The sequence below is a fragment of the Panthera tigris genome, chromosome B1 (assembly GCF_018350195.1).
Source record: "Panthera tigris isolate Pti1 chromosome B1, P.tigris_Pti1_mat1.1, whole genome shotgun sequence".
Classification (NCBI taxonomy): domain Eukaryota; kingdom Metazoa; phylum Chordata; class Mammalia; order Carnivora; family Felidae; genus Panthera; species Panthera tigris.
In genome coordinates this window covers 148,860,465-148,883,086 of record NC_056663.1, presented here as the reverse complement: position 1 = coordinate 148,883,086, position 22,622 = coordinate 148,860,465, and the positions used below count along the sequence as shown (strand labels likewise).

General features: G+C 35.5%; 1 protein-coding gene across 1 annotated transcript in view; it reads right to left on the bottom strand.

The window, feature by feature from the left end:
- The window catches only part of LOC102960647 (transmembrane protease serine 11G-like), a 54,209-nt gene that overhangs the window by 23,958 nt on the left and 7,629 nt on the right, over positions 1-22,622 (bottom strand). Inside the window, exons 2-3 of the mRNA XM_007086956.2 lie at positions 3,982-4,103; positions 1,235-1,353 (exon numbers count right to left, since the gene is read on the bottom strand). Of these exons, the coding sequence (XP_007087018.2) occupies positions 1,235-1,353; positions 3,982-4,103 (241 nt within the window). The remainder of the gene's footprint in view (positions 1-1,234; positions 1,354-3,981; positions 4,104-22,622) is intronic.

Sequence of the window (22,622 nt, the reverse complement as noted above, 5' to 3'; positions counted from 1 at the left end):
CTTAATTATGTTGTCTCCATTCATACTCTAGAGGAGAGGGCCAATTCTAGTGCGTTATTTACTAGTCATCTCCTTGAAGTGTATTTTTATAGTCCTACCACATGACAGGCACTGTTATAGGCACCAGAAATATAAGAATTAGTAGACTTAGCCCCTCACAAATTCAGAAGGACAAAGCCATACAAAATAATAATGTTGTAACAAGGTGGTAAGTGCTTTAGCAGAGGTGTATAAAAAGTTCTGTGAGAGCACAGGAAACAGATGCTAACATTTATTTGGACATAACTTTTCATACTTTTTATTCACAACATAAACCAGTCTTCAGAATAACTGAGGGAGGTAGGTGAAATTATACCTGTTTTGTAGTTAAAACTTTGAGGGGTCAAGGAGCTTTATCAAAGCTGATAGTCTGTCAAAAATTAAACTTTGGATATGAATATGGATGTCCTGACTTCAATGCTTAGACTGTAATTTAATATTTTGCTTCCTATAACAAAATATACCCTGCCCTGATTATTTTTTCTTAATCAAAATTTCCTTATGATGTGTTTTTGGAAAGACATGTCAATCCCACTCAGTTGTAACCTTCAACTCATTTCATCAGTTTTTACTTTTGGTTGAGGAAATGAAGAAAGAAATATGTCTAAAGCTGGCAAAATGATCTATCATCTTTGGTCAATGCTAGGCACAATAGGAGCTGTGTACACAACTGAAGTCTTCAGTGGAAGAAATGGTCTGTATGTTTCTGTGGTGTATTTTCAGGAATAAATGTTTAGTATAACTTGCCTGGTGGGAAATGTATGAGGGTCATAAATATATTAGGTGGTTAAAAATTGATACATGGTAATGTTTGTGTCTGAATGATTGAGTTATGTTTCCAGATAACTCTAATAATTTCATTTTTTATGTTTGAGCTATTTAATTTTTCTGTTGGGCTTCTATTATTTAGTCTTTGATGCAATTATTCTTTGTCCAGGGTATTTTTCCAATTTTCCTGTTAAAATATCGGTTAGAGTTGCTAGAGTTAGCAAACAAAAATGTGGTTACATTTCAATTTAAGGTATAGGCATGTTTAAAATATTGAATGAAATATATTTTCAGGAGGATATGAAATTAAAATTTAACTGAGCATTCTGTATTTTATCTGGCAATCCCAGTATAGGTTCAATCATCTCTTACTTTATTTTAACCTTCTTCACAATAGTATTATTGGTAGAAATGATGCCAGACTTACCTCATTATTGACTTTTTGTTTCAGGTCTGTTCTAATTTTTGAGTGTTCAACTGAAAATTCAGGATTATATTGAATACTGGGGATCTGGAAGGAGGTTTGGTAATAGTAATATTTCTGATCTGGAAGGGAGAACAAAAATGGACGTTTTTGCTTTAGTTCATTTGAGTTGTATAAATATCAGAAGTAGAGGGGATAACATAGAAAAAAATCCTATAATTGATGAACTATTGGGAATTAAACATTCAATAGCTGTGGCCAAAACCTCTCTCTAACCTTTTGTTTTCTTTCCCTTTTTTTTTTTTTGAAGTAAAATTGGCATATAATATTATATTAGTTTCAGGTGTACAAAATGATAATTTGATATTTGTATAAACTCCAAAGTGATCACCACAATGTCTTGTTATCGTCTGTCACCATAAAATTGACCCCCTTCACCCTTTTGGCCCATCCCCAACTTCCCCTCTGATAACTTCTTCCTCTCGAGTAACCACTAATCTGTATTATGTATTTATGAGTTTTGTTTTGTGTATTTGGCTTGCTTTTATAGACTGCCCATAAAAGTGAAATCATATAGTATTTATCTTTCTTTGTTTGACTTATTTCACTTAGTATAATGCCCTCAAGGTCCATCCATATTGTCTCAAATAGCAAGAATTCCTTCTTTTTTATGGCTGAGTAGTAATCCATAGTGTCCATAGTGTGTGTGTGTGTGTGTGTGTGTGTGTGTGTGTGTGTGTATCTGTATCTATATAATCACATCTTCTTTATTCATCCATAAATAGACACTAAAGTTTTTTGTGGATTTTGGCTACTGTAAATAATTCAGCAGTGAACTTGGGGGTGCATATATCTTTTTGAATTAATGTTTTTGTTTTCTTCAGATAAATTCCCAGAAGCAAATTAGCTGATTCATATGGTAAATCTATTCTTAATTTTTTGAGGAACTTTCATACTGTCTTCCATAGTGGCTATACCGATTTACACTCTATCAGTGTATGTGGTTTCCCTTTGTCCACATCTTTGCCAATACTTGTTATTTTATGTCTTTTTATTTTTTTAATTTATTTTATTAATTTTTGAGAGAGGGTGCAAACAGGGAGGGGCAGAAGGAGAGGGAGAGAGAATCTTAAGCAGGTTCAATGCCCAGCACGGAGCCGGACGCAGGGCTCATCTCACGACCGTGAGATCATGACCTGAGCCAGAATCAAGAGTCAGATGCTTAACTGACTGAGCCCCCTGGTTACCTCTATTTTTTGTCATTTTTATAATAGTCATGCTATAGGTGTGAGGTGATATCATGGTTTTGATTGCATTTCCCTGATGATTAGTGATGTTGAGTACCTTTTCATGTGCCTGTTAGCTATGTGTATGTCTTCTTTGGAAAAATGTCTATTCAGGTCTTCTGCCCATTCTTAAATTGGATTGTTTGGCTTTCTGTTTTCGAGTTATTTGAGTTCTTTATATATTTTGGATATTACCCCTTATTGTACATGAGTTGCAAGTATTTCTAACCTATTTTTAAGATCATACATTCTCAGAGTTATGTGGTTGTCAATTGTTTCATAATAAAATTATTACCTGTTAGTAATAATTCATACATTTAAGCTGTTAATTAGATAATGACAGAATATAATATATCCTCATAAGTTAACCTTGAAGTCAGAATTGCTACTAAAATAAATTTTACCCTCAGTACATTAAATATTATTAAGCCATATAATAATATGTATTGCATTGTTCAAGAGATAATATTATATGAACCAGTTCAAATTTTAAATGCTAGAAATAATTTTTATACATAAAGGATAATCATTTCCCAAATGTAGATAAGTTTATGCAAATTAATACTGCTTCATACGAAGTATGCATAGATTTATGAAAATTATTGTTGCAATTAAAATTGCACTCTATGGCCAAAATGAAGAAATCAGGAGACTATAGATGCTGGAGAGGATGTGGAGAAACAGGAACCCTCTTGCACTGTTGGTGGGAATGCAAATTGGTGCAGCCGCTCTGGAAAGCAGTGTGGAGGTTCCTCAGAAAATTAAAAATAGACCTACCCTATGACCCAGCAATAGCACTGCTAGGAATTTATCCAAGGGATACAGGAGTACTGATGCATAGGGGCACCTGTACCCCAATGTTTATAGCGGCACTCTCAACAATAGCCAAATTATGGGAAGAGCCTAAATGTCCATCAACTGATGAATGGATAAAGAAATTGTGGTTTATATACACAATGGAATACTACGTGGCAATGAGGAAAAATGAAATATGGCCTTTTGTAGCAACATGGATGGAACTGGAGAGTGTGATGCTAAGTGAAATAAGCCATACAGAGAAAGACAGATACCATATGGTTTCACTCTTATGTGGATCCTGAGAAACATAACAGAAACCCATGGGGGAGGGGAAGGAAGGAAAGAAAAAAAAAAAGAGGTTAGAGTGGGAGAGAGCCAAAGCATAAGAGACTGTTAAAAGCTGAGAACAAACTGAGGGTTGATGGGGGGTGGGAGGGAGGGCAGGGTGGGTGATGGGTATTGAGGAGGGCACCTTTTGGGATGAGCACTGGGTGTTGTATGGAAACCAATTTGACAGTAAATTTCATATATTAAAAAAAAATAATAAAAAATAAAAAATAAAAAAAAAATAAAATTGCACTCTATAATATTAGAAAATATTAGGCTTTGAAATAAATTGAGTGGCTCTTGAAATTTTCAAAATAATACAATGAGGTATATTCTTACCAAATGCCAAAAAATACACAAGGAGACCGATGATTATTGATAGAACCAACACAACAGCTGTGACAATAAGGGCAGTCATCCATGGTTTCAGTGAACTTGTCCTTCTACCCAGTGTTGCTGGCCTTTTGAGAGAGAGTTGTATATTAAAGTCAAATAGAACTTAAGTACTAAAATCTTAGTTTTTCATAGTTTTGATATAGAATTTTTTTTCTCTAGAATTCATGGTTAGCTCATATTACATTTAGTACATTAAATATATTGTTCTATAAAAAATAGAAAAAATACCAAAATACTGTTAATGAAAAATATAACTGATTGACATTTGACTTTATATTTTGATTTTAGAAAGTCAGAATTTACTGCAATTGACTACTGTTTCATATACTTCCTGGTCCATCATGCTAGATTTTCTGAAATATGTTTTTCTTTGTTAAATGAACTAAAAACATATTTCACTCATGTGGTTCACATCCAAAAAGCCTCAAATAATGAGAGCATCTGGGTCACTCTTCTCATTCTAGCATAAACCCAACAGAGGCTCAAAGTGATTACTAAAGGCTCAAAGTTGGATACAATCAATGATATGGTAATAGCAATGTAATGGGACAGATGGTAGCCATACTTGTGGTGAACATAGCAAAATGCATAAACTTGTCAAATTACTAAGTCATATACCTGAAACTAATATAGCACTGTGTGTCAATAATACTCAAATAAATAATAATAATAATAATAATAATAATAAAACCTTAAAGTTGGGTGTTGGGGGAACTGGAATTAGGACTTTGGCTTTTGGGGCTTTTTTCAGACCTCTGTACTTAATCCCATAATCCTGATTTATATGACAAGTAACCTGTAATGCATATGAAGAATATCTAGAATAGGACAGGTTGAAGAAAAACAATAGAGCTATAAGGAAGAAATAATCGGTAGATAAAAAAGAGATCATCAATATAATGAACAAATAAATAATTATAGCTCAGGACTTTGGACCCGGGAACTTCGTGGTATGAGAACCACTGGTTTGATGAATATCTATTTCATAGGGCTATACGATTTCAGACCTGTGATTTTTAATAGATGATATTGGATAAAACAGGCCATATTTACTTGAGTAAATAATAAATTTAAACAAAAATATTAAGACAATAATAGTACCAGTAGTATGCAAATATGGCAAAAAGCATGAAAGTGGTATGCAAATGACTGATATTTCGGAAAAACAGTGTGGAGGCAGGGAGATGTGACAAAGTTCTGTCCCTATCCCAGAGTCAGGGCCCAAAATCTAAAGGCTAAATCTGGATAATTACAGAATTGAGACAGTCTAGAATAAAACTGGCATGGCTTGTCCAGGAACATCTCATTCATGGGAGAACTAGGCAGGAATATGTCTCTGAAAGTTAAAGGTACCGGTTCTTGTTCTGTTAAAATTACACATGTAAAAGCAGAAGAAAGAATTACCTTCCCTGGATCGGTGGATGGTTGTGGTAAAGTGGAAAGTAGATCAGCACTAAATAATTGAAGATATCACCTTGGGGTACCTTTTGGCATCAACAATCTGGAAAAAGTGGGGATATTTCTGTATCCTTGTATCTTCACAAAGAAGTTAGAGGCAGTTTCCTCACCCAAGAACCATCAACTTGAGCTCTAATAAATATCTCAGGTAGCACTGGTTCTGAGTTTTGTTGTGTTTCTGGGAGGAGCTAAAGTTACTCTGGCTTGCCACTCTTTCTTTGGTTGGTAGCAAGACAAGAGTATTAAAATCTACAAACATCTGAGGTATCTTTAGAAGAGCTGGGCAAGGAAAGAGCTGATGAAAATATTCACTGCCTTTATTAATAGAAGACCATGGGCAATCATGAACTCATTCAGTTAACATTTACCAAGTTTCTTCGTGTGCCACTTTCTGCTTGGGATTCAAAAGTGAATAAGACATAGTCTCATCTTCAAGAATGTGTAACCTAGCAACACATTAAGTAACTACTAAAATACAAGAGATAAATACCATAATGGAATTATGTCCAATAAGCAATGAGAGATGAGTGTATACAAATGGTTTTGCCTTAGAGAACTTATCCTTTGAACAGGGTCTTGGAGGCTGAGGAGGAGGAACTGGTGAGAATGATGTCTACCACAGACAGAGGGAACAACATAAACAAAGACAAGGATTTCTCAAGGATATACATGAGAAAGTAGAATTTATGAATGAGAATATAGATATACCTAATTAATGCATGTATTAATGCATATATTCATTAGTTAACTCAGTGAATATTTATTGAACATTGCTATGTACAAAACAGGGGAATATAATGAAGAATATTCAATAGATCTTCCTCTCAAGGAACTTATAGTCTTATAGAGAAGGATGGCATTGTATCAAATTGCTCCTAGAGCTGTAGAGTATTTCTAAGACAATTTCAGAGAAGGACTAATGATTTCTCTTTGGAGGAAACAGTGGTTGAAAAATAATAATTTTTATTTATTTATTTATTTTAACCATGATAATTTTTTAAAGCTTGAAAATGCTGGACCCATCTTTCCTCTCCTCTGAGTCAGATATGGAAAACCATTCATAAGGAGGCAATTTAGTTTCAAAAAAAAATTCTCCTTGAACTGTTTTACTTCTAACACCAGAAACATCACTAAGAATGAATTATAGTCTTACATACGGGTCATATTGAAAAATTGTGTGAGTACATTTTCTTTGTTTTTTTATTTAGAATTTTTTTTTAACATTCATTTTTAAGAGACAGAGACAGAGCATGAGTGGAGTGGGGGGGGGGGGGTGGGGTGCAGAGAGAAGGAGACACAGAATCCAAAGCAGGCTCCAAGCTGTCAGCACAGAGCCCGACACAGGGCTCAAACCCACAAACTGTGAGATCATGATCTGAGTGGAAGTCAGATGCTTAACTGACTGAGCCACTCAGGCACTCTGAGTACATTTTGTTAATTATGTAGACATGCCCTAAAATGTATTCTTAAATGTTTTTTTAAAAAATAAAATAATTTTTCTTCCTGATTTTTTTCAGTACTAATCTAATTTTAACTTAAAAATTGATGAAATATCACTGGCTGTTCTAGATTGGTGGAGTTTGTACCTCATAGGTACTTGGCAAATATTTGTCTACTAAACAAAATTATGTGTCATAAAAAAGCAGGCAGCCCTAAACTATTTGTGACAAAAAAAAAAAAACCCAAAAAACAAGAAAACGCTTTTCAGCAGAAAGTCTTGCAAGAGATTAATTTCTTCAAATATGGTAGGAGGAGAAATGATCTTAAGCATTTATGTGGGATAGAGATACAATTATAAATTTTGCACTTAAAAATCTCTAAAGGACAATTCTTTCCTTCTCTTGCTTTCCTGGCTTCTCCTTCCCCCTAATCCTTCCAATTCAAAGAATTGAATTTTGGTCAGACTATCCCAGCCAGATGACTAAACAGATTCAGTGTAGTGTAGGAAAATCCAGCCTTAGAGAAACCTTTGACATTCAAACAAACAAAAACACTTAAAGTGACCTCACCTTTGAAGTGTTTATGCCAAAGCAAAGATGAGCAGTGACAAAAGTTACTCATTCAACAGGTCAATCACAAAAAGTCAAAGCATTTTTGATCCCTCCCCCCCCCCCCTTTGGTTACATTCTGAGTGGCTCATTATCCAGACTGTCTCATGGGGAGGTATTTCTTAACCAAAGCTCAGCAGAAGGGAATGAACTCTCCTTGCTCTTATCAGTGTCAGCCATTTTCTTTCAATGTAACAATTTTTTACCAAGGTACATATTCAGGTCCTTCCCATTAGATAGCTCTCCTACCATCTACTGTTTTCCTGGAGCTTTTAAACATTTTATATAACCATAATATTGTCCCTCAGTGATTCAAAGATGAGAGATAAAGGGTTTTCTTTCTGCCACAGCCATGGCCACATGACTTGAAGGGTTCATGGTCTCTGAAAGAGGTTATTCATTGTAGTTAAGGATGTGGGCTCTGCAGCTGGCCTACCTGATTTCTTATCCTGGCTCCTCTGTGGGACCTTGGGCAGTCCTTCAACTTCTTTGTGCCTCAGGTTCCCTTTACCAAATGTGGGTAATGATACCTATCTTGTGAGATTATTGCAAGGATTAAGTGAGTTAATATACCTAAAGCATTTAGGATAGTAACTAAAACCTAGTGAAGACTTAGGAGTTTTGATTATTTTATTATTTTTATTATCAAAAGTAGCAGACAAAGGATATCAAGCAGATATCCTTGTACATAGATGAGATGGAATGAACTGGTAGAAAATATGTGCTGGATGGTAGATGTGCCCCTCATGAAGGAAAGAGGTGAGAATTGGTGCCCAGGACCTTGGAATCTGAGTGACAACACTGGCCAGAAACTATGCAGAGACTGGGAAGCCCCTTAGGAGCCTAGAAAAGCCCTGATGATCTCCAGGGAGAGTTCCAGCAGATAAGAGTCTAAGCTTGAGATAAGGGGGGCTACCAGAGCTTTCAAGAGTAATCCCTAGTTTCAGAAGTGGGCATTATCAGATGAACACATTTTGGAGAATCCATAAGGGGAAGAATTACAATAATGGATATGAGAAAATTTCAGACAAGATAATTGAATCATCTGGCTGGGGTTTTAACCCATTGCCTAGGGAAGACAGAACAGTTCTGGAAGAAAGTTGTTGTTGTGTAAGTATCAGGAGGTGATGGTGTTATTATCATAGTAACAGTGGCTTAGCAGTGATGATGATGATTTTAATTGTACCACCAGATATGATGAGACTTGCATAAAATCTGTGATATGAGTAGAAATACTACAAGTTGTGAAAAAGATTAAATGAAAAGATTTGAGCTTTCTTTTATCTTTCGTGTTCTGACAAGCTCTGTGTCTTGTTTCTATAACTCCACATTATGCAAATAAGGTAGACATAATGTCTCATAAGTGAAAAGTTGACTAATGTCATAATTAACTGGTATTTTAGCTGATAAGAGTTCAGAAGGGGATAATTGAGTTCTGTTCATGAATGCAAATTTGCATGAAGTTCTATAAGAAGCTGTTTCTTGAAGGAAATTTTAATTTTTTTAAGTTTATTTGAATTGAGGGAGTGTGTGTGTAAAAGTGAGTGTGTGTGTGTACATGTGTGCGTACACGCGCGAGTCGGGTAGGGGCAGAGAGGCAGGGAGAGACACTTCCAAGCAGGCTCCACACTGACAGAGTGCAGAGCCCAACGTGGAAGTCAAACTCACAAACCATGAGACCATGACCTGAGCTGAAATCAAGAGTAAGATGCTTATCAGGCTGAGATACCCAGGTGTCCCCCTTGAAAGAAAATTTAGAGTATTGAGGCAATTAAAACCTGATGAGGACCAAAAAGTTGCATAGGCCATTGGCTTATTGGGTTATTGAAGAGAAGGTGACTGGCCAGAGAAGTACCATACTACTTTGGCCAACACTGGTTCAGTTTTGTTGGTACATTTTCTTGCTCTTATTAATATTTTCAAGTAAGCATCATTTATCCTTAATCATCTCTCTTCCTACTGCTGTTTAATGACAAATTTTGACCTCCACAAGAAGGCAGGGGTTGTTTTGAACATTGAAGCATGCACAGATGTATTAGCTACAAATATTTTCTAATGAACAAGTTCTACTGTCACTGTATCTAACCACAGGGAAATATTTATTTCTAAAAATTAAATTTGAAATGTGAAAAGAAAATGAGGTAAAGCCTTTCTTGAGTCAGAAAGAACTATTGAAAGAAAGGTTTGTTACTGCTAGAGAAGTCACATGAGTGCCAAAAGGGGAGAGTAATGATAGTTAGGTAACTTTGACAGCTTTAGTGAATAACTGTCAGGAGTTTTTACATTTAATCAAAACACATTTTGAGCTGCCAGAGCCTTTTGATGTCTTCCTTCCTTCCTTTATTTCTTTAGCAACTTTATTGAGATATAATTCACATACCATACAGTTTACTCATGTAAAGTGTAGAATTCAATGGTTTTCATTATATTCACAAAATTAACTATCACCACAATCAATTTTTAAACCTTGTATTACCCCAGAGACTCTGTACCCATTAGCAGTTCCTCTCTATTTTTTCCTAACTCCCTGACTTTAGGCAATGACTAATCTACTTTCTGTCTCTATTGTTTTGTTTATCCTGGACATTTCATATAAACAGAATCAATCATATAACAAATGTCTTTTGTATTTGTCTTCTTTTGCTTAGCATAATATTTTCAAAAGCTATAAATGTGATGGTATGTATCATTTCATACTGTTTTCCATAGTGGGAGGTAAGACTTCATTTGTTTTCTTTTGCCAAATAATATTCTATTTTATGGGTATGCTATATTTTATTTGTATATTCATCAGGTGATGGACATTTGGATTGTCCCTACTTTTTGGCTATTATGAATCATGCTTCTCTGAGCATTCATGTTCACATTTTTGTCTGGAAATGTGTTTTCATCTCTTCTGCATGCATAGCTAAGAGTGGAATTTCTCGGTCTTATAACTCTATGCTTAACATTTAGAGGAACTGCTAAACTTCCCCAAAGTGCCCACACCATTTTACATTCCTATCAAGAGTGTAAAAATGTTATAATTTCTTCACACCTTCACTAATCTTTTCTTTTTTCTCTTTGCTTCTCCATAGTGGTTTTTCTTTCCGTTTTCTTCCTTCTACTCATTTCTTTTGCTTTGTTCTTATTGTATCACCACCCTCTTTTTAGCTAAGTCTGTACATTTCTTATTACACTCTTCCTTTACTTCCCTTTACTTTTTTAAATAACATTTTTAAAAGACAAATATATGTGTTAATAAGATTATTCACAGTTTTCTAGATTACCCACTCTCTGAACCTTGAAATCATAGGACATCTCCCTCTGCACAACTGCTTCACATAGTCAGTCTACCTCTGAATTTTCCTTCCCATTTGTCCCCTTCTTTGCATGTCCTTAACATCATCATACTTCAGGCATTCAATGTGTCTCACCTGGACAAACACAGTAGCTATTAATAGATCTCTTCATGCCCAGATAATTTCCCCTCAAATACATGGTACAGTGTTGCTGCCAGAATTATCTTCCAATTATACACTTCTAATAATGTGATTCTGTCATTCAAAAACCCTTGAATATTTCTCATTGTGTGTGCTATAAGCTCTTTGGGTTAGTATTCATTCATTCGTTCAATCATTCATTGAGGATATATTTATAGAGATCCCACTATGTGCTAAAACTGATTCTGCTGCTGGAAAAACTGTGGCAAAGACCGATAAGTTATCTCCTTTTATGGAGCTCACAGGCTAGTGGAAAGAGGCTGAAAATAAGCCAAAGAATAAGTTTCATCTCATGAAAACAAAGCATATTAATGAATAGAGAGTGGATGCCTAACTGAGTAGTAAGGAGTTGTCCCTGCAGAGATGCCATTTCAGCTGAGAGGTGAATTGTGAAGAAACAGCTTCTAGAAACTTTACTTCTGAGTAAAGAACAACTAGGTGGCAGCAAGTTCCTAAAGCTAGAAAAAGAGTGTGAGCTTGTTGAGTTCTTGAAAGAAATCAGGCCAGGGTGCTGGATCATGATCGGTCCCAGAAAGAGTAGAAGAGGTTCAGCCAGAGGGACAAACAAGTATCAAGTCATGGGGCCCCTGAAGGCAATGCCAAAACACTGATAATTCAAAGTGTCATAGAAACCCACTGGACAACTTTAAATATAGGAAGAACATGATATAATTTAGATTTTTAAGAGTCTTTCATTTGGTGTGTCTAGCTTAATTCTGGGTTTTTAGTGGATAGTACTTCTCTTCACATGTGTTATTCTGTTTCTTACATTCACCCATTCCTGTTTTGCTCACAACACTTCCTCTGCCTAAAATATCCTCTCTTCCCCTGTATTTGTAACCTCCTCTTTTCACAGCTGCTGGTATTTCCATTTCTGGAAACCTTTCGATGTGCTACTCCAATGCCTTCTCCCTCCTCTAAGGGCCAGTTCCTTTCACTGCGATCCTACTCCAGTTAGCAGCCACCTTGAAGTTTCCTCTACTGCGTTGTTGCTATTTTGTTGGGTTGGTTGTGTTCTATTTCATGTTCTGGTTATTTGTGTCACTTTGTCCTTCACCCTACCTCAGCTGTCCAGCAAGATATATGTTCTATATCTTGTTATTACCAATAACTTCAATTTCTCCACAATCTAAATTTTAATCAACCAGCTCTGCAACTACCACCACTCTTTTTTTTCCAGCTCATTACCTTAGTACCCTGACTTCACCCCCACTGGTACTTACAATACATGGATCCTACTATCTTTTCACTGTCTTCCATCACCCTCATGGTGACATTGCTCTCTTACTTGGCATAAATCCCATGGTCTCTAATTATACTCATTCCTGGCATACATCTTTCATCCTGTAATCTTCTCTCTGTGATAATCATCTAACAAAACTCCAACCCTGGTTAAATACAACTTTATACCTACTCTGTGTTTACACAAATATGGCTGGGAAAAAAATACCCAATTTTGCTGATGAGTCTCATTGTAAATGCAGGAGCACTAACCTCAAGTTGGCCTCAGTGCTTCCTTGCCATAATACTCATTTAGTTATTCTTTCTTTCTCCCAGTGTGAGAAATAGATAATTATTCATACCTTGTCTCTTCAAATCTTCAATACCTCCTCCTTCATCCTCACCCTCAGCTAGTGGCCTTAAAACAATTTCACTGAGGAAATAGAAATAATCAGAAGAAAGCATCCACCAACACATCTGCCACCCCTGTTGTGCTTTTTTATCTCTTATTTCTGTGCCCATCTGTGTTCTCTGCCTTTCTTCTTGTTATAACAATACTGTTTAACACAGTGTTTGGCCCAAAGTGGGCAATAAATTTTGGTTTATTCATTGAACTGTTCTGTTCAAAACATTGTTCTGTTTTCTGCAGAGACAATGAAATTTAACTGAAGGGCATATGGGACAAGGAGTGAAAACATTGGGTTCTAGTCTTATCCCCCTACAATCTGAGAGAATCACTTTGAAAAGATGAAGTCAAGAATTAAGACAATTATCTAGATAATTTCTCCTAATTGCCCAGAGAGTTTTCTCAATATCCCACTCAGCTGTATAATCTGGTCTGTATGTGATCTGTCACATATTTGAAAGTTCTCTGGGTTGCTGTGGCCTCATGAGGAAGAAAGAAGCTGACAGTAGCGTATTTATTGGATTGTATCTTAATGCATGTATTGTGCACTATTATGGGTCAGGCTTTTAATAAGATGTTTGAAGACAATACCATGTTACAATATTTTACACATTTTTACATGATATTCCATCTCTTCTAGATAATTCTGCATGTATCACACAGTCTTCAACAGAAAACAAGCAATATTTCTCACATTACTTTTTTTTTTTTTTTAAAGAGATTGCTTTGGTCACAGCAGCCTTACCAGCTTTCTGAAGAGAGGTTGCATGTATGGGGTGGAAAGAGCCCAGGTCGTTTTCAGACAAAATGCCTTTGCTTTCACTAGTCACATGGCCTTGCCTCATTTATTACAGCCTGAGTTTATTAATCTGGAAAATGCAGATGACCCCTACAGAGATATAAGAATGAAGAGCTAGTAAATTCTCACTTGATATTAGCTCTTGCTATCAGACTTGGATGAGGAAGACTGGTTGACCCTGCTGAACAAAATGGGATGGCTTAAAAAGTATAAAAAAAAAAAAAAAAAAAGAAAAGAAAAAAGAAAGAATGAAAGAAGAGAAAAATATAAACACTCTGTTCTGACTAAGGCAGTCCAGCCACTGCATAGAAGTCACACTCATTTGGGAGATTCCTGTCTATGTGATAACTGAGTGTACAGACAGTTCTCTTGTCCCCAGTTTCCTATGACTCATCCTCACATTTCAGTGGCAAAATACCTGCCACAGGGTGACTGTATTACTTCAGTTAAATATAAATGGCATTTGTATATATATGATAAGCTATCTTAATTGTTGGGAGTTCTTTCTGTCTGTGTTTGATAAATTTGCACAGTGTAATCAGAGCCTCGTGGGGGTGGTTCTAGAGAGTCTTAGGGCCCCTGAGAAGATAGGGAGTGGTCCTTTAGTCAAGGATGCCCCACCTTATTTCAAACAGGTTTGGGAGAGCGGAGGGTGAGGTAGAGGGTGGAAGGGTGAAGCACAGGTCACCCTAACAATAATAATAATGATAATAGCTTTAATTTATATAGCACTTTATAGTTTTTAAAGAGCTTTATCATACCCCGTAACACTTGATCTGCACCCCCATCCCATAACTTTGTAGAGTTCACATGGTATGATTTGCCTATTTTTCAATTGAGGCTATAAAGATTTACCCAAGACCATAAAAGTACTAACTATTGGAGCCCACCTAAGTTCCTCGTCTTCTACCTATGAACATTTTTCTCTGTGGAACACAGGTTCTAATCCAAAATTACGACAGCAACGACCAGTGGGGCATGTGAGAAAAATAGAAACCTGGGAAAAGGAAGGGAAATTTTGTTGAGCAGAACTGTATGAAAAAAAAGCAATTTCATTTTCAGCCCAAATCCAAGGATCTGGAAGAACACCAAGACTCAGAAAAATAGTACATGGAAGCACTTAAGAGCTTCTAGTATTTTGCGGAGTAACCAGGGCAACCAAAGCCTTACAGTGGAGCTGTTCAGCAGACCATGTGGGAGAGGCATGCCTTAGTCACATGTCTCACGACAGTGAGGTCACCGACTATCTGGGCTATGACCTTCAGGGAACCCAAAAAAGCAGTAGAGGACAGAAAATGATTTTTCCTGTTGGAGGGAACTAAAATCCTTTGTGGAAGAGACTTAATTCGCTTATAAGTGGGACAGTTATAAGCCATTCTATGGAGTCTATTCTCAGAAACCTAAGTAAGAATCTAAGTCAAAGAAGTATAACAACCCCCTAGAAAATCACCTAGTCATTTGTTACACATGTGTGTCTGGCATAAGGGTCATGATCAAATAAATCCTAACACACTAAACTGTCTTCTAATTGGCACCTTCACTGGGGTCCATTAGCAATGATAACCTTTCACATTTGTAATCTTTTGTAGTTTTCATGGTGTTTATCTGAAATATTGGTACAGCAATAAAAATAGGTCTTGTGTATGGTCCAAGGACACATTGCTATTAACTAGAGGAATTTTCATTTAGGTGTTCTGACTCCAAACCCAGTGTTTCTTCCCTGCTATTTGCTCTAAGCTGCTATTTATTTTGTAAGGGGAACATTTCAGTAATCTGGATTTTAATTTATTAGTTCTTCATAAAATAGAGATTATTTAGAGGGCACAAGAATATTTTGCCAGAGAGTTGGTATTTGAGCTTGAATTGCAAAAATTATAGAAGATTCCATTTGATAAACTTGAAAGGACTGGAAAATTCAGGTAGTTACAATCAAAGCAATATTTAGCCATAGTAATTATAAAAAAGCATCAACCATGAAACTTAAAAATCAAAATTTCCCCTGCTGTGTTTATGATTTTATTTTTATGTATGCTGAAGTATATAAGTACCCTCTATAATAAACCCATAATGAGCATGTGTTTTAAAAAGTAGGGCTTCTAATTTGCATTTTCTTGAGGATTTCAATGTGGTCAAAGCTAAAACTTAACACCTATTACATTAACTAAATAAGGAGGCTTTCTGTATTGTGAGTCTAACAACCCCAGTTACAATTGCCACTTCCCTATGTACATAAAATGTACTCATCTTCAAGAACTCACTCAAGTGCTGTGTTTGAAGTGTTCATATTCTGTCCTGCTTAAAATTCATTGTTCTTTTTTTGAATGATTTTCAAATTTTAGTTGCAATCATCACAATTTTTTTTTGCCATAAGCACTAATATCTCAAGGAAATTTCCTTACATTTTTAAATGAACTCATTTTTAATATAGCCAATCCCTAAGCAATAATATCCATCAAATGCTGAGTTTGATATAGTAGCTTTATCTTCTCTATCATACATTAAAGTAAATCCTACCTAAAGTCATTTCATTTGTCACCAGCAGTATGGGTACTGGTCTTTCAGGTAATTTTGCTGAAGTGCATTGATTATACTCGTACTTAACATTTATTCAATTTTAAATTGTATTATATTCATTACTACTTATTGTTCTTTCAATCATCCCCTTACCAGAAATCAGGTTTCCTTTATTCCCCTACCATGTACCCAGTTACAAGTCTTGTCCTTGGTAGGAATTGAGTACATTCATTGTTATTGTTGAAATAAACTAACATTGAGCTCATCTTATTATTACTTAGATCTTTTGTTTGCATAAGAAATTTCTCAGTATCCACTTACTATGACCCCTGTGTATGAGTCTGAAATTCTATGTGGTTTATTTACCAAAACTGAGGATTAAGTTTGCATTTTAACTCAGTAATATGCCAATATCTAGGAAATTTGGAAGGAGTTTTTTCTTAGATGGCTAATGAACTGGGAAACAGAAAAACTTTGCCGTGAATCTGTGAAATAGGATTAATTGCAGATGGACTGGGCAATAGTACTTTCAGACTACAAACTTCCCTTCCATAAGTCTATAAAATAAAATAATTATTGCACACTACTTATTCCTATAGGGACATTTAAAATATTGTACTACGCCAACACTGTAAAAAATAGTAAATAAAAACCCCCCAAAATAAAAAAACCCCACTTTGTGTTTTACTTAAATGCCACACCAGAAGGAGAACTCTTCTTTTAAAAACTGCCTTGTTTGTATAAATTGTGTCTTTTTCACTGTTTTAAGTTATTTGATACCAAGCATTGATAAAAAGTTGATACCTTTGCTTGCAAAGTTCTTGGAGCTAACAGATTAGATAAATCAGTATCACATGATCTTAGTTTATTTTCATGTTTTGCTTTTGCATTTTTGCATGAGATATTCACTTCCTAAAAATGGCATGTAGACATCATCACAGGAAACACTAAATAATTTGACTACTTTTTTTTAAAGGAGAGGAAAGTGAATAATAATAGATCAAATCTTCTATTTATCAATTTTTCATAAATAAAAGGAAAGTCAAATGGCAAATTTTAAGTTATATGTTCCAAATATGAAAAGGAATAGGTAGGTTGGCTTACAAACATGGATTTAAAACATTCAATATGCATTAGCAGTTTTACTTTACCATTTAAAAATGATTATTAAGTTTATACTTATACCAGGTACTTCTGGTAACTGAGATTATGGCAGTGAACAATCCAGGTACTGTGTAAAATTCATTATTGTACTTTTAGCACATGGAATATGGTAGGTGGTCAATAATTTTCTTAATTGAAATAATAGGAAGAAAGGAAGACTCAGAGAGGAATCTTAACGAAGACTGACTAACATTTAAGATATGGGCAAAGAATGAAGTCTGAAAACCACAGAGGAAAATAAAGAGGAAAGTAAAGTGTGATATGATGATGAAAGAGGATATTCAAGGAAGGATTGATCCACAGTGGCATACACTGTTGAGAAATCAAATATGATAAAAATGTAGAAACCCATTGGGTTAAGCAGTAGTGAATCACTGGTGACTATGACAGGAAAAGGAACAGAGTAGTGGCATTATAAACAAAATGTCAGTGGATTTGAGGATAAATTGGGAGTGAGGAGACAGAAAGGCAGATGTAAACGTTTTCCCCCCATGAATTTGACTATGGATGGGAAGATAGTAAGTCATCAAGGCATATGGGTTGATGGAGGATTTTTTTCCCCTTGTGAATGGGACAGTTTTGAGTATGCTTACAATGGTGTTAACAAGCCAGCAGAGACCCTGAGGTTGGGTGGATATTTGAAGGATCCTGGATTCTAAACTCTTAGTTTCCTACATATAAAATTGCTATTTGTGGAGGTCAAAAGTGTTCATGTATTATTGACCTTTTCATATGGCTTAACCTAGAATGAAGAATTTGGACACACTGTAGGCATCCAGTTACAGTATGAATGGATGTAGGTAGGTTTGTTGGTTCAATGTCAGGAAGTTGAAGGAATTCTTTTCTAATTGATAAATCACATTCTCTGTTTGAAGTAGTAGACACATGAGAGGACAGGTGGTGAGAATTGGAAATTTGGAGAGGCTGGAGGAGCTGGAAATAGCAGTGGAAAATGGGAGTACAGACTAAGGGAATGTAGTAGGAATGCTGGAGAGAGCTGAATCCTAGATGAATTGGCACCTCTTGTACATTTGTGAATTTTCTGGTCTGGGCAGGGGTGAGCCACTGTTCAGACAATTATATTCTCTCTAGAATTTATCCAGGTGTGAATGATGAAAGAAAAAAAGGACAATAGAATATAGTGGAGTTTGCCATCATTAAAAAATTTATTGAAATGATAAATATAAGGATCACAAGCAAAACAAAAACGTGTGTGTGTGTGTGCGCACGCACGTGTATGTGTTGGGGATGGCAACTAATAGGTATGAAGAATTCACAGATTAGAAGAGCCAATGAATAAAAAAAAACCCTTATGCACTAGAAATAACTAAGACTTTAAGAAGGAAGGTTAGAATAGAAATAGTTGTCCAAAGTTATGATTCAGAAAGGTAATTCCAAGTCATGACCAAGTCTAGGGTGTGGACATGAGAGTAGTATTTGAAGACAATATTCTAGAGATGAGAAGATCGAGGAAATAAATGACTAGGATGTTGCAGATGAAGCACAAAGGTAGTGATGTTACCTAGAGTAAATGTAGGGCGTGAAGTAGAGGAAGAGATGGGGAAGCAAGTGCCGGGGTGCCTGGGTGGCTCAGTCAGTTAGTTAAGTGCCTGACTCTTGATTTCAGCTCTGGTCATAATCTCATGGTTTGTGGGTTCAAGCCCAGCATCAGGCTCCATGCTGACAGCACAGAGCCTGCTTGGGATTCTCTCTCCCCTCTCTCTGCACCTCCCCTGCTTGTGCTGTCTCTTTCTCTCTCTCAAAATAAATACACTTTACAAAAAAAAAAAAAGGGAAGCAAGTTCCAGTCTTCAGTAAAGAGGGGGCATACTCGTGGTTCCATAAGGACCATGACGAGAAAAGAAAGGGGGCAGAAAGCAAACTGTGTGAGCCTCAGAGGAAAAAAGCAGTTTTCAAGGGTGTTTACAAGGGTGTGGAGAACTATGGTCTGAGGTGGCAGTAAAGAGTGAGGAGAACCAAGACTAAATCTTCAGTAATAAACCCTTAGTTGAGATGGTTGTAAAAAATAACATGTCTTGAGGAAAGAATTATATTTCAGTTTTATAGGGATATAGAGAATACGCAGAGAAAAAAGAAGGTTAGGATGTAGAGCGGTTTGTTAATGAAGGGATGGCATTCCAAAAATTGTGAAAATGCACAAGATAACTTATCCTACGGAAATAATTTCAAATTGTGCAAAAATTATCCAGAAGGATGTTCATTATTACAGTGTTGTTTACAATATGTGTATCCATTTTACCATGATTGAAAAATTAAAAAACAAAAACAAGTAGAGGTTTAAATTAGAGATAATGTATCATGACATCATCCTGTAAAAATACTTAGCTATAGAAAAACAGATGTTTGTATCTCATTAAGTCTTATTTTTTAAAAGTGTTGATAAAAAAGAAAATACAAATGTATATCGATGTATAATGTGAGTGTGTTCTGGTAAACCTAATTTAAACTTGGAATTTTGCTACTTCAGATATACTAATTACTCTTACTCAGTTAAGGGGCCATCTGTCTTCTCTCTCTCTCTCTCTCTCTTTTTTTTTTTTTTTTTTTTGGTATCTTGTCCTAGCCCTACATTGACAGTCCTGAATTCCTAGAGCCCAAAAAATGAGGGAAATTACAGACGATAAGGGAAATATGTTGTTTAAATGACAAGCTTGGTTTACAAATTAAAAATCACCTGAGGGGAGCCTGGGTGGCTCAGTTGGTTAAGCATCAGACTTCAGCTCAGGTCATGATCTCTCAGTTTGTGAATTCGAGCCCTGCATTGGGCTCTGTGCTGACAGCTCAGAGCCTGGAGCCTGCTTTGGATTCTGTGTCTCCCTCTCTCTCTGCCCCTCCCCTGCTTACACTCTGTCTCTGTCTGTCTGTCTATCTGTCTCTCTCTCTGAAAAATATTTAAAAAACAACAACAAACCTTGACAGAGTCTTTTTATGCCTATTGTTATAAAACCCAAACTTGATTTTTACAATCAATGTGGGAAAGAACTTAAAATCCATTGGTGGGTGTTACTGCATGAAAAGAGACTCTAGGTGGTTGCCAGAGGCAGTAAGGGAGGGCAGAAGAAATGAATGAAGTTGGTCAAAAGTGGTCAAACTTCCAGTTATAAAATAAATAAGTCATGGAGATGTAATGTATAGCAAGGAGACTATATTGCCTATTTGGAAGGTGCTAAGAGAGTAGATCTTAAAAGTTCTTATCACAAGAAAAAAATTGTAACTGTATGGTGATGGATGTTTACTAGACTTATTGTGATCATTTCACAATATAGACAAATATCAAATCATTATGTTATACACCTGAAACTAATGTAATATTGTATGTTAATTATGTCTTAATTTAAAAAAAAGAAAAGAGACTCTTATATGTCTGTGAGGCAAAGAGAAATGTAAAATTATTCAGAACCTCATTGTAGGAATGTGATAATCCAAGGAATCTATTTCATAGTTACTCAGTTTTAGGAAAGAAAATAAGGACTAAACATTATAAATCTATTTACACCTGTTTATACCACTATATCTAAATACAGAGTGGCTTACTAGAAAAGTAAACAAAATTTTCTGTGTGAAAGAGTCTTTGAAAGTGATATGAAATCCAGCTAAGTCAAATGGAGAAGTTCCAAATAACCAAACCTGATAAGTTGTTAGTCCCATATAAATTTGAAGAACAATCAAACAGCTCAATTAACATATTACATGCCAAGAATTCTACTAGGTGCTAACATGTACAACAAAGAATAGTTATATTTTCTTCACATTACCCACAGGTGACAAAAATTAATAAACATTTACCTGTATATTTCAAATGGAGAAAATCTTCTGAGATTTAACTACACTGAGGCATGGATTTCCAAAGGGAAGAACAGAGATAGTTTTTCAATACCTCCCCCACCCATCCAAACACCCGTACCCCTTATTACTCCTGGGAGCCACAAAACTAAGAAAAACCAAAACCAATATGGCAAAAATCTATACAGTAGATATAATCATTTATCTGAATATGGATAGGTACAATAGAATTTGTAAGGATTTTGGACTTGGAGGGGAAAATTTTGAAAATCTTAAGAATATAAAATAATAGGAATGGAGAGGTCTAAATGGTTTCCTGGTCAATTGATCAGAGGTAGGTCTTCTGCTTTTCCTAGATTTTTACTTCAGCTTGTTTTGTTGTTCCTGTCTCTATCGCTTTATGTCACTTTCATTTCTTTATGGTAGGTTTCTTTTTTTTTTTTTTTTTTTAATTTTTTTTTTTCAACATTTTTTATTTATTTTTGGGACAGAGAGAGACAGAGCATGAACGGGGGAGGGGCAGAGAGAGAGGGAGACACAGAATCGGAAACAGGCTCCAGGCTCCGAGCCATCAGCCCAGAGCCTGACGCGGGGCTCGAACTCACGGACCGCAAGATCGTGACCTGGCTGAAGTCGGACGCTTAACCGACTGCACCACCCAGGCGCCCCTACGGTAGGTTTCTTTAACCAGCCCTGATACACAATTGACATTTACCTAACCCTTAAAAGAAGCAATTAAAACTGTGTGTTTATTCATCCCTATGCCTCTGATGTCCCAAATGGTGACTAGTACATAGTAATTCTTGAATAAATTGAGGACTATTAATTGAATAGCATATTGAAGAGCAAAATAATAATAATAATAATAATAATAATAATTAATTGGATTATCTTTATCATATGGAGTCACCACTTTTCCCCCTACAGAATGGAGAAAATTTTAAGTAAAAATAAAAATAATAATGATCATCGTCCCACTTCTATTACATTCCATTTAAAAAGTGAATCCTAATGTGTGCCAGTTCTAGAAATAAGATCAATTAAGTGTAAAAAGTTGTTTTTGTTCATTTCATGTTGTCTTTTAACAACCTAAAGTTATTAATGTGTAGCTCTATGGGGAGCAGGCAGAAAAATGAACATTTTGAATGACTATTGAGAATTAAATCTGTTGGGAGACTGTGATCCAGAAGTCCATGTGTGCTTAATTGAGTTTTATACACAATATTCAATTATTACCAACAAAGGAAATAGTGCAACTCTAGAAAAACAGTATTAGGAAAGATATTTGTAATTCCCTCATTATTTTGAGTAATTTGTACTAATTGACTCATATTTGCAAATAAATAATTAATGTTAAAAATATAGAAAAATGCCGAATGGATTAGACAGGGGAGTGGGAACTAAAAAACGTCTAAGATTTATTTTCCATAGACTTCCTTTCAAATCTGTTAAATACAAAAATTTTAGGATTATTTTTTTTGCTCTTATTTTATATTCTTGTGTATACATTATTCTTATATTGTTCTTTAACTTTTTATTTTAAAAAGCAAAAAAAAGTCTCAAAGGACGTTGTTTCCTTTTTTTTTTTTTTTTTTGAGTTTCAATGATGTTGATCAATTTCAGAATGGGGGTAAAATACAATACTTGCTCTACAACTTGTATATTTCCTGTATCTTCAATGTGTCAAC